General features: G+C 44.2%; 1 protein-coding gene across 2 annotated transcripts in view; it reads left to right on the top strand.

Moving 5' to 3' along the window:
• The window catches only part of LOC122541593 (uncharacterized), a 43,033-nt gene that overhangs the window by 25,357 nt on the left and 4,504 nt on the right, over positions 1–13,172 (top strand). For both annotated transcript variants that reach the window (XR_015752921.1, XM_087978754.1), the window contains exons 2-3: positions 1,992–2,132; positions 3,458–4,776. Coding sequence is in view for 1 of the 2 variants with exons in the window: in XM_087978754.1 (XP_087834880.1) it covers positions 3,849–4,776 (928 nt within the window). In the remaining variant the exon portion in view is untranslated. The remainder of the gene's footprint in view (positions 1–1,991; positions 2,133–3,457; positions 4,777–13,172) is intronic.

A 13,172-nucleotide genomic window follows, 5' to 3' on the forward strand; every position in this document is an offset into this window, starting at 1 on the left:
GTCACAGGACCGCTGCTCCCAGTTACCTGGAGCTGTGGGCCGGTGGGTACCTCTTGGTTCTCACCGGGTCGGGGGAGGCCTTTACCCGTCCCCTCAGAGGGATCGTCTTTTCCTGCTTGGGCGGTGCTGCCCTCCTTTTTCCCCACGGCACTCTGTCTCTTCCTCTGGTGATGACCCTCCTTGCCCCCATCCTCACCGTCGGAAGGGCTGCCTGTATCCTCGTCGTGTAGGTGTCGCTTCCCTCTTTGCTGGGTGGATTTGGGGGCCTGATGAGGTTTCCTCTTCCTGCTTTTGACAGTAATCTAATCCTCTGCCTCCTTTGTTCCCTCCTCTTCCATTTCCTCTGTCTATCTTGAAGGAGCTTGGATCGGCTGCTGCACCTCCCCGCTGTTTGCTGTCTGCTCCGCTACAGCCTGCCCTTCCTTCTGGGTGCCTCCAGACACCGTTCCCGAGTTGTTTTGTGGTACTTTGCTGGTCTTAGGCAGTCCACGGCTTGTGTTGCCACCTCCGGCCATCTGTGCATAGGTGGCGGCCCCTCGTCTTGGGCAGGCCTTACATACACAATAGATGTTCTTCACCTTGTTAACTGGCATTACACAATGGGCATTCTTCACCACGTTAAACCCTTGCCTCCAGCACCTCATTGTTTACTATACGTTCTCACCTGGTCAAAGTCATGCTAGCTGAGCCTTTGTCATGCAACCCTAAACTAACCCTTTCCCTATCTGCTCATAACTCATACACTTTCTCAAGTGGATTTGAGCTCATATCCTTCCGTTCTTTAAAAAAATTATTCATGGGATGTAGATGTCACTGACCAGGCCAGTATTTGTTGTCTGTTCCTAATTGCCCAGATGACAGTTAACCATAGTGCTGTGGTTTTGGTGTCACATGTCAGTCAGCCACATAAAGACAGTGTTTCCTTCCCTAAAAGGCTTTACTGAACCAGAAATATTTTATGACAATTGATGGTCATCACTGAATTCCAGAATTTTTATTGAATTCAAATCCACCGTCTGCCATGGTGGGATTCAAAGCCAGTTCCTCAGAACATTACCTGGATCTCTGGATTAATAGTTGAGAGTGTGTTGCTGGAAAAACACAGCAGGTCAGGCGTCACCCGAGGAGCAGGAAAATCGACGTTTCGGGCTGGAGCCCTTCATCAGGCACTCAGTCTTCTGTGCTTTTTCAGTGCCACACTCTCAACTCTGATCTCCAGCATCTGCCGACCTCACTGTCTCCTCTACTGATGTTATTACTGGATCGGCTCCCCTAGAAGTGGGTCTTGAACCTACAACCTTTTAACTCAATGGTGAGATTCATACCTCCTGAACTGGGGTTGTAAGTCAATGCAGTCCTTCAACCCCCTAAGATATTTCCACCCGTTCAGTTATAGTTTCTTGAGCATCTGTGATTTTGATTGTTGGCCGTGCCTACAGCTGCCAGAGTCCTTAGCTCTGAATTTTCTTACTGATCATCTTTGTCTCCACATTTCTTTATCCTTCTGCAAGGGTGCTAAATAAATGCACAATGTTCTATATATATTAGAGACAAAAAAAACTGTAGATGTTGGAATCCAAAATCAACAGTCAGAATGCAGCAGAGTCAGGCAGCATCCGAGGAGCAGGAAAATCGACGTTTCGGGTAGGAGCCTTTCCTGTTGAAGCCCTTCATCAGAAATCAGAGGCGAGTCATAATCTCGACTCTGATTTCCAGCATCTGCAGTCCTCATTTTTGCCTCAATTCCCTTTAATCCTAGAGGACTCATGTTTCTGTTAGTCCATCTCTCCCTGTCATTCCCCTGTCACAGATCTTCCTTTGTCGTTGTCCCACTCAGTCCTCACTCAAAATTTAGTCCATCTCCCATTTTTCCCAGTTGTGCTGGAAAGTCACCGACCTGAAATGTTATCTCTCTGTTTTTCTCTCCAGACAGATATTGGCTGACCATCTGAGTTTTAAAAGCATTTTCTATTTATATTTCATATTTCCAGTACATGTAGAATTCTGCTTGTTGATGATGATGATGGAGGAGTCTGGGATGTTTCAGATTGATACGATTCAGTGAGTATCACTGCCACTTGACCAGTCTGTGGGGCAGCTCTCCTCACTTGGGAAGTTCTCCTCAGACCTTGGTAAGAGAGACGTTAATGTTAATGGAAATGTTAATGTTTTGTTTTGAATCTGTTTCCAAAATGTCTCAACCGTCAATAGATGCGAAGCTGGAGAAGCACAGTAGGTCAGACAGCATCCAAGGAGCAGGAAAGTCCTTGGGGAGGCAGGGGGACCCCAGAAGTATGTAGAAGGAATGGGGTGGGGCTGGAGGAAGGATAGGTGGGATAGTGACAGGTGGATGCCTGAAGGGGGTTATTGTGATTGGCCAGTGGGGAGGGTGGAGCAGGTAGGTGAGTAGGAAGATGGACAGGTGAAGTCAGGTCAGGGAGGTGAGGAGGAGGAGTGGGACTGGACGTGGGATAAGGCTGGGGATGGAGGGAGTTTGAAGCTGGTGAAATCAATATGTGGGCTCCCTACCTCTCCTCAGTCCTGACAAAGGGTTTCGGCCTGAAATGTTGGCTTTCCTGTTCCTCGGATGCTGACCTGCTGTGTTTTTCCAACTTCGCATCTATTGACTCTGACTTCCAGCATCTGCAGTCCTTACTGTCTCCAAATTTTATTAAGTTGTGTTTCACAACATGCAATGGTTGAGCTGAGAGCAATGGCGTGTTTCAAAGGAAATTAGATAAACGAGATGAAGTAAAAAGGAACTGAAGGATCTCTCGATAGAATAAGTGAAGAGGATGAGAGGAGGGTCATGTGAAGTCTAAATACCAGCATGGACGAATTGGACCAAATGGCCTGTTTCTGTCTGTAATTCTATCTCTGTAACTTTTTGGGGTTGGATTTGAGTTCTCAGTCTCTGTATTGTAATCTAGCACCATTATAATTCAGCTGCCATAGCCGGAGATGCATTTATTGAAATGTCTTTTTAAAGGTTTTACCTGAAGATCTCAATCTTTCCCAAAAGCCTGGGCTTGGATTTGATCCTTTCTTCCAGTGCTGTGGCCGATAGCTGAATTTGGGGTGTGGAGTCTAATTGAGTGCAGTGTATCTAATATCCCAGAACAAAACAGAATCTTCAATCGGCTACACTGAACTAATATTTTCCTCAGCTTCTAACACTTCCTGCTCAGTGTGTTTTCTTCAAATAAGCTTGGAAAACAAGTGGAAAAATTTCTAAGTCGCTACGGAATTAGCATTTCTTTTTAGTGCTTTGTTATATTAAAGAGATATACACTCAGGGTAAAACAGATCGTCTCCAGTTTAACGCAATCTCAAAATGATTTGATAACCAGTGATGTCCGTGTCCTGTGAATGTATTAACATAAAAATTGTGGAGTAAGCCCTAACAAAGGAGGAGAGGCAGCCTGAGGAAATCATATTTCCTTTTCCTGTTTTACAGAAGGATTGCATCATAAAACACCACAGGATACAGAGAGGATAGACACAACAGAAAGATCTTGACCATCACCCAAGTTACAATGGCCAAACTGTAGGAAGACGCCCAGTCCCTTTCCGGCATTGATTTCACAGTCCAACCTGTGTTCTGCAGTCAGATCAGGGGGGCTTGGACATATCTTCAGATCTAAAATTGGTCAATGGCGTGGAGCTGTCCATCAGAATCAGGTTCAGCTGTGAGCGATTGGTCAGGATGCAGCTGGATAGAAGTGTGAGTTCATCGAGTCTCATGGACCACTAACCCACTCTGAGGTGGGAGGCTGTTCATATGTGAGGAAGGCTCCACCAGGTCATTAAATCTCCCTATAGATAAGGAACATCTTTTGAACAACCAGATGGAAGAAAAACAATTCAAATGTGATGTGTGTGACCAAGACTTCACACGCCTATCGTCGCTTGTGAAACACCAACGCATTCACACAGGGGAAAAGCCATTCATGTGTGAAGTGTGCCACAAAGCATTCTCTGATTCATCAAATCTTCGTGTCCATCTGCGCATTCACACAGGGGACAAACCTTTCAGATGTGAGCTTTGTGACAAAGCCTTCATACAGTTATCGAGCCTGCTGGTCCATCAGACAATCCACACAGGGGAAAAACCCTTCAAATGTGAGCTTTGTGGTAAGGTTTTCTCAACATCTACCAGGCTTTTGATGCACCAAAGAGTTCACACAGGAGAGAAACCCTTCAGATGTGAGGTTTGTGAGATGGCTTTCACCCGATCCTCTGAACTTCTGATACACCAGAGGATTCATACAGGAGAGAAACCCTACAAGTGTGAGTTTTGTGACAAATCTTTCTCACAGTCTTTGAATCTTCGCAGACACCAGCGCACTCACACACAAGACAAGCCATTCAAGTGTGAGTGGTGTGACAAATCATTCTTTGAGTCCTCAAACCTCTGTAGACACCAACGCCATCATACAGGGGAGAAGCCATTCAAATGCGAGGTGTGTGACAAATCATTCTCAGAGTCCTCAAACCTCCGCAGACACTTGCGCCTTCACACGGGAGAGAAACCATTCAGATGTGAGGTGTGTGACAAATCATTCTTTCAATCATCATATCTCCACACACACCAACGCATTCACACAGGGGAAAAGCCATTCACATGTGAGGTGTGCAAGAAATCATTCTCATACTCCTCGATACTCCGTGAACACCTACGCATTCATACAGGAAAGAAACCATTCACATGTGAGCTTTGTGACAGATCTTTTTCACGGTCATCGAATCTCCGCAGACATCAGTATATTCACACAGGTGGGAAACTATTCACGTGTGGTTTGTAACAAATCATTCTTGCAATTATCGCATTTCCCTGTACACCAACCCATTCACATCGAAGAGTACCGTTTTCGTTCAAAGTGTGTGACAAATAAATCTCTCACATAACTAAACTCTTGGATGCACTAATGCATTCATACAGGGTAGAAGTTGTGCCAAGTTTGTGGCAAATTCTTCACACAGTTACTGAATTCCCTGGGACATCAGACGATCCACACACGGGAGAAAACCTTCAAGTGTGTGACTTATATTAGAACTTTCCTGACATCTAGGAGGCTCTTGATGCAGAAGAGAATTCACCTGGGAGAGAGATACTTCTAATGTGAGGTGTGTGATCAGGGCTTTGCATGATCATTGAAACTGGTGAGAAGACAATGCATTTGTACACAGGAGATCCTGTTCATCTGCAAGGCTTGCTACAAAGCTTTCCACACAGTTATCAATGCTCCTGGTCCAAAAGAGAAGCTGGCTGGGAGTGACCTTTAAAATATGTGGCTTGCAATATTGGAGCAATATTGGTTTAGTTCTGCTGCCTCACGGCGCCAGGAATCTGGGTTTGATTCCACCTTTGGACAACTGTCTGGGTGGAGTTTGGACACTCTCCCCATCTCTATGTAGGTTTCCTCCATGTGATCTGGTTTCCTCCCACAATCCAAAGATGTACAGGTTAGGTGGATTGGTCATGCTAAATTTCCCCATAGTGTCCAGGGATGTGCAGACTGGGTGGATTAGCCATTGGGAATGCAGAGTTACAGGAAGAGGGTGGGTCAGGGTGGGATGCTCTTCGGAGGATTGGTGTGGACTTGATTGGCCGAATGGCCTGCTTTTCACTGTTGGGAATCTTCTTCAATGATTGATCTTCTTAGGATATCAGTGAATGCAAATTGGTGAGAAACCATTTTGAATCAGCTTAATGACAAAGTTTTTTCACACATTCAGCTTAACCATGATCCATCCATGCACTTCGAAATGGAAGAAATCCTCCCAATGTGAGTTCTGTAATAAAGTCTTCAACATGTGTTAGAACTCCTGGAACATTGCTGAACCCACATGGGAGGCATGTGCCACGATTATTTCTTGTACTCTCTGTCTCTCACCACACACCAATACCAACATTGAACCAGGTCACTTGCTTTCATTGCACTGAGAGATGTCTGTTGTTTATTGTCCAGTGCTCAAATAGGGGAGCTGTCATTCCAAAGCACTGTCTATCTCAGTAGTGTCTGTCACAAACCTCTTCTACAATCAGTCCAGTTGTTTCAACAAAGTCAATTTAACCTTTAACCCGATCACTAAATACCTCCAAAAGAAGATATCAGTGCATATCAACACTCCTGTATAAACTCAGTATCCTTTCAGTTCATGTATAAATCACTCACTGACTTTACTCTGACTAAGAGGACAAGCAGATACTCAGTGTTTGGAAAGGCTTCAGCTTCTGATTGACCAGCACAAGGACCTGGGTGTAGCCATTCCTGGGGTAGTATTGGGGTAGTTCAGTTAGCCTCCATGTCTCTGGTTTGTACAAGTGGAGCATCAGCCAGGAACGTAGTTCCTTATCAGTGAGCCCAGCTGGGAAGTCAGGGGGAGGGCAGGATATATCTTGGCTGTGACAGTCTCCACTGTCTCACAACATTCACTGTTTGGCTTTCCACATGCTGAACAGCCACTTAAACAGAGCACCAGAGGCCGCTCAATGTCTACAGACTGTCCCCCAGGTCAGTGCCTTGAGAATTGGAGGGAATGTGAGAGGACAGCAGCTCCTATTTCTAGAGCACTTTGAATTTGTAAAACATCCCAAAATCATTCAAGGACATGTCATCAGAAGAAAAGTGATATAGAAACAAAAAAAGAGATTTTAGGTGGGGATGACAAAAACTATGGTCAAAGGAGTGTGATATACAGAGGGCAGAGAGATAAAGATTAAAAAAAAGTTTAATGAGGGAATTATAAAGTCAAGAGACTGATGTGGTTGCCAATGATTAGTAAATGAACACACTGTAGGGGGAGTGTACTAAAAACTAGAATTCAAGGAGTACTGAGATCACAGAGGCTTAAGTTGCCAGAGATAAGGAGTGGGTGAGGCCACTTGAGCATGAGTATTTTAAATTGAAGAGACTGGGAAGCAGTGTAGGTCAGTGAGTACAGGGATGGTAGACATGAGAGTTAGAATTGAGAATGCAGATTTTCTTTTAGCTCTACTTTCTGCCAATCTTTGAACCCATGTCCTCATGTTCTGAATTACTAGTTCAATGAAACAACTATTACATCAACACCTTGCGAAGGATATAATCTAATCAGTCAGTTCAGAGATTTAGCAGAACTGAAGTTTATGGAGGGTGGAAGATGAGAAGCTGAACAGGAGAATAATGGAATGGTCTAGTCTAGAAGCAGCAACAGCATGGATGAGGATTTCAACAGCAGATGGACTAATACAGGAATGGGCGTGTATGGAACAAGTGGGCGGCACGGTGGCACAGTGGTTAGCACTGCTGCCTCACAGCGCCTGAGACCCGGGTTCAATTCCCGCCTCAGGCGACTGACTGTGTGGAGTTTGCACGTTCTCCCCGTGTCTGCGTGGGTTTCCTCCGGGTGCTCCGGTTTCCTCCCACAGTCCAAAAAGATGTGCTGGCTCAGGTGAATTGGTCATGCTAAAATTGCCCGTAGTGTTAGGTAAGGGGTAAATGTAGGGGTATGGGTGGGTTTCGCTTTGGCGGGTCGGTGTGGACTTGTTGGGCCGAAGGGCCTGTTTCCACACTGTAATGTAATCTAATCTATAAAGTTGATGTAATCAAGGGGAATATTGACAATCTTTGTGATAAAGAAGGTATGGTACAGAAGCTTGGCTGGAGGTTAGAGAAAATGGCATTGATTTTGGGTTGACAGTGGAGAGGGCAGTGGAAGAATTGGGGTAATTTCTTGAACCTGTTACACCATTCAGTTAGATCGTTGCTGATTCTATCTACCTGCCTTAATCCCCTTTCCTAATAATAAACCTATCAGTTTCCCGTTGAAATTTTCAGTTGACTCTGAACTCTTCAACAGGTTTTCGGGGGACAGTTCCAGGTTAACAGTCCTCTTTTTGTAAAGAAGTGTTTACTGATATCACCCTGAACAGCCTTGCTCTAAGTTTAATGCTTTGCCCCTTGTTCTGGATTCTCCCACCAGAGGAATCATTTTTCTCTACTCTGTCAACTTGTTTATTAATCTTAAACATTTTAATTAGATTACCCCTTTATTTTTGATATGCAAGGGAATACAAGCTCAGTCTGCACAACGTGTCCTCATAATTTAACCTTTAAACCCCAGGAACATTCTGGTAAATCTACACTGCACTTCCTCCAAGGCCAATATATCCTTCTTGTGGTGTGGTGCCCACAACTGAACATATTCCTCCAGATAGGGTTTAAATAGAGCTTTGTACAGCTGGAACATAACTTCCACAAGGACACAGTTGGTTTTAGGGAGGAGAAGGTGTGGGTTATCTTCTCTCTTTATGATGATCCTGGATGAATTAGCAGTTTTGGCAGAGGAAAGCAGGACCACTAATGATTGATGTGATCCAGTCAAATCTGGTGATGGATGGCTAAACTTGTTGTGTCAGAGTTCTGTTCAAACCCTGATCTATTTGACCTGAGAATTTGGAGATTGACTCGGAAGGAGGTTTATTTTGCAAACGGGTGGAGAATATGGATATGAGGGAGTGGTTAAGTCATATTGACAGTTACAGTTACACTGTGAAGACTAGAGGGCCAAAGGACAGAGAGTTGAGAATTAGGTTTATGTTTGTGTGTCTTTAGATTGCATATAGGGTAGTATTGGACACTGCTTTAGGTAATGTGAATTATAGGTATTTGACTAATACCATCGGGAATGTTTGTATTCTTCTGCCTGGGAGGACTACTATCCTCAGTATGGTGAGGGAGTCGGGAGGTGAGTCTCTACAGACCTTCATTCTTTCATCCAATCATATTTGATGTAATAACAGTGCTCACCTTACTGTCCTCCAGAATTCATTTAATGATCTGGGAATGATCTTGGGTCAATTTCAAATATTTTGTTGTTTTTGGATTATTCAAAGCTCAATATTGTGTTGTTGATCTGTTGTGTGAATCTTTATAGATTTATGTCAATAAATTAATTTTTTTTAACCCTCTGATTTGTCAGCATGGTGTGCTCCTATTCACTGAAATACTCAGGGTCCTACAGTAAGTGTCCTGTGGATAGTATATTGAGCAATGTCACTGTAGGTTGAATTGCTTTCTTTTTCAACAAGTTCATAATTTCTAGTTTACAGGAAGCAAGATGTTTCCCAAGAAATATAAAATCATGCGTTTATCAAAATTTTTAAAAATTGAGTTCGTGAAGCCCATCCCTGGCTGCTGTTTGTAAAACAGTCCAGTCAACGAGTTTTGAGAAGATTTGTAGCTCAGGTTGAGGTTTTGGATATGGGTTTGCTCGCTGAGCTGGAGGGTTCATTTTCAGACATTTTGTCACCATACTAGGTAACATCTTCAGTGAGCCTCTGAATGAAGCACTGGTGGTGTAGCCCGCTTTCTGTTTGTATGTTTGCGTTTCCTTGGGTTGGTGATATCATTTCCTGTGGTGACATCATTTCCTATAGTGATGGCATTTCCGGTTCTTTTTCTCAGGGGGTGGTAAATGGGATCCAAGTCAATATGTTTGTTGATAGAGTTCCGGTTGGAATCCTTTCTACTATGAATTCTTATGTGTGCCTCTGTTTGGCTTGTCCTAAGATGGATGTCCCAGTCGAAGTGGTGTCCTTCCTCATCCATACGTAAGGATACTAGTAAGAGAGGGTCATGTCACCGATTTCTCAGCAACAAACCCAAACAAGCAGACAAAACACCCAGAAACCCTACCCACTCTCCCCTGCATCAAAGACATCTCGGAAATGACTGCCAGACTACTCAGACCCCTTGGCATCATGATAGCCCACAAACCGACCAACACACCAAAACAGCAGCTAATGAACTTGAAAGACCCTATACAGTCAGCAAGCAAATTCCCCTGCTCTATCGCTTTTGCTCTGGAAGTTCCTTCAAGTCCCCATCAAATTTTATTTTAAAACCAGTCATTGCCTCCACTTCCTTGTAGGCTACAAGTACCAGGTTATTACCAATCACACAACACCAGGTTATAGTCCAACAAGTTTAATTGGAAGCACACTAGCTTTCGGAGCGCTGCTCCATCAGGTGGTTGTGGAGTGCACAATTGTAAGACACAGAATTTACAGCAAAAGTTTACAGTGTGATGTAACTGAAATTATGCATTGAAATATACCTTGATTGTTTGTTTGTTAAATCTCTCATCTGTTAGAATGACCATGATAGTTTCACTTCTTTCATATTTAAATCACAAATTTTTTTTTAAAATTTACATTCTTAGGTTAACTGTAACAATTGGTGTCAGCACAGATAAGATTTTGAGGTGTTGACGGTTTTGGCCCCCTGTGTTCCCTGTCTGTGCCATAATGTTTAGATTGATTCTAATCTAAAATGAGTGTCTGTGAGAGAGAGTGTATATGTGTGTGTGAGTATAAAGCGTCTAAGTCTGTGAGAGGGTGCATGCGTGAGTGTCTGTGTGCATGTCTGTGTATAGGAGTGTGTGTGTAGTGCAATGGCGGTCACCTGTAGTGTTACATGAACCCAAGGTCCCGGTTGAGGCCCTCCCTATGGGTACTGAACTTAGCAATCAGTCTCTGCTCGGCCACTTTTCGCTTCTGCCTGTCATGAAGTCCGCCTTGGAGGATGGTCACCCGAAGATCCGAGGTCGAATGTCCTGGACTGCTGAAGTGTTCACTAACTGGGAGGGAACCCTCCTTTCTGTTGATTGTTGTGCGGTGCCCATTCATCCGTTGTTGTAGCCTTTGCTCGGTTTCACTAATGTACCATGTCTCCGGGCATCCTTGCCTGCAGTGTATGAGATAGACAACGTTGGCTGAGTCACATGGTTACCTGCCATGTACAAGGTGGGAGGTGTCCCCATGCGTAATGGTGGTATCTATGTCCACACTCTGACATGTCTTGCAGTGCCTACCGTGACAGGGTTGTATGGAGTTGTCCTGAAATCTAGGCAGTTTGCTATGAACAATGATCTGTTTGAGGTTTGGCAGTTGTTTAAAAGCGAGCAGTGGAGGTGTGGGGAAGGTCTTGACGAGGTGCTTACCCTCATTGATAATGTGTCGCAGGTCGCAAAGAACATGGCGTAGTTTTTCGGCTCCTGGGAAGTACTGGACAATGAAGGTACCTTGTCGGTTGCAGCTCATGTCTGTCTCCTGAGGAGGTCATTATGGTTCCTTGCTGTGGCACATTGGAACTGGCGGTCGATGAGTTGAGCATTGTACCTTATGAGGGCATCCTGAGTATTTTCAGGTGCCCGTCACATTCCTCCTCATCTGAACAGATCCAGTGTATATGCGTAGGGTTTGTCCATAGGGGATGGCTATTTTAATATGTTTTGGGTGGAAGCTGGAAAAGTGTAGCATTGTGAGGTTGTCTGTGGGTTTGCGGTAGAGTGTGGTCCTGAGGTCTCCATCCTTGCTGGAGATGCATGTGTCCAAGAACGAGACAGATAGTAGAGAATAGTCCATGGTGAGTTTGATGGTGGGATGAAACTTGTTGATGTCGCTGTGTAGTTTTATCAGTGACTCCTCGCCATGGGTCCAGAGGAAGAAAATGTCGTCAATGTATCTGGTGTGTAATGTTGGTTGGAGGTCCTGTGTGGAGAAGAAGTCTTGTTCGAGCCTGTGCATGAAGATGTTTTGGGGTGCAAGTTTAGTCCCCATGGCTGTTCTATGTGTCTGGATGAAGAACTGCTTGTCAAAGGTGAAGACGTTGTGATCGAGGATAAAGTGGATGAGTTGTAGAACGGTGTTCGGAGATTGGCAGTTGTTGGTGTTGAGTACTGAGGCTGTTAATACCAGCCCAGTTGGGGAACACTTCAGCGGTCCAGGACATTCGACCTCGGACCTTCGGGTGACCATCCTCCAAGGCGGACTTCGTGACAGGCAGCAGTGAAAAGTGGCCAAGCAGAGGCTGATAGCTAAGTTCGAATAGGGAGGGCCTCAACTGGGACCTTGGGTTCATGTCACACTACAGGTGACCACCATTGCATTATACACACACACACTCCTATTCACAAACACACACACACACTCCCACACTCACACATGCACCCTCTCACAGACTTAGACACTACACTCACACACACATATACACTTTCTCTCACTCTCAAATCCCCACCCCAAACACATACACACGCACAGACACAAACACACATACATAAAAACCCACATGGACACATACACATATACGTTTGTGGGCTGTATTTGTACTTGCAGAGTTACATTGTACTTTGCTCAAAAACTGCATCCATGTAAGACTCTGTTAACTCATTTTTTAGATTAGAATCAGTCTAAACATTATGGCACAGACAGGGAACACAGGGGGCTAACACCTTTAATATCTCAAAATCTTATCTGCGCTGACATCAATTGTTACAGTTAACCTGAGAATGTAACTTTTAAAAAAAGGTTTTGTGATTTACATATGAAAGAAGTGAAACTATTATGGTCATTCTAACAGGTGACAGATTTAACAAACAATCAAGGTATTTTTCAATGTATAATTTCAGTTACATCACACTGTAAACATTTGCTATAAATTTGTGTTACAATTGTGTCCTCCACAACCACCTGATGAAGGGGTGGCGCTCCGAAAGCTAGTGCTTCCAATTAAACCTGTTGGACCATAACCTGGTGTTGGGTGATTTGTAACTTTGTCCACCCCAGTCCAACACCTGCATTTCCAAATCAGGTTATTACCTTTCACTTTAAAAAACCATCAAATATGGTTTGTAAAACAGCAGCCTGGAAGCTGGTACCAACCACAGAAATGACCACGGCTCTGGGTGAGAGTGGTGAGTTTCTACCAATTGTGCTTGTTTGAGATGATTTCAAATTACAGCCAGGGATTTTGAGCGTTCAGGCACAGCCTACAAGCTAATAGTTTAGTTCAGTTGTGTCATGTCAAGTGAAGAAACACTAAAAATTATTAAATGTAGGCTTCATATTATTAGCTCAAAAATATGGTGTGGAGCTTCTGCTTTAATTCTCTTTCCATTTACGGCAGAATTTAAATTCTGCGGATAGATCTAAATGTAATGGAACACTCGGAGTAGAGGTCACGAGTTTTATGGAATCGCTGCATCCTTAAAATGCTGAGAGTAATTGGTCACATTGTTCCCTCTGAACAGCATCAGCGCACAGCCGCTCCAATGTCCTGCACATGGCGATCGGCCTTGTTTTCCAATTTCGGAACTCGCTGCCAAGCACGGACCTCAAAGACATG

The sequence above is a fragment of the Chiloscyllium plagiosum genome, unplaced genomic scaffold (genome assembly GCF_037043375.1).
Source record: "Chiloscyllium plagiosum isolate Xiang-an unplaced genomic scaffold, Cpla_swu_hap1 HiC_scaffold_35, whole genome shotgun sequence".
NCBI classification, from domain to species: Eukaryota; Metazoa; Chordata; class Chondrichthyes; order Orectolobiformes; family Hemiscylliidae; genus Chiloscyllium; species Chiloscyllium plagiosum.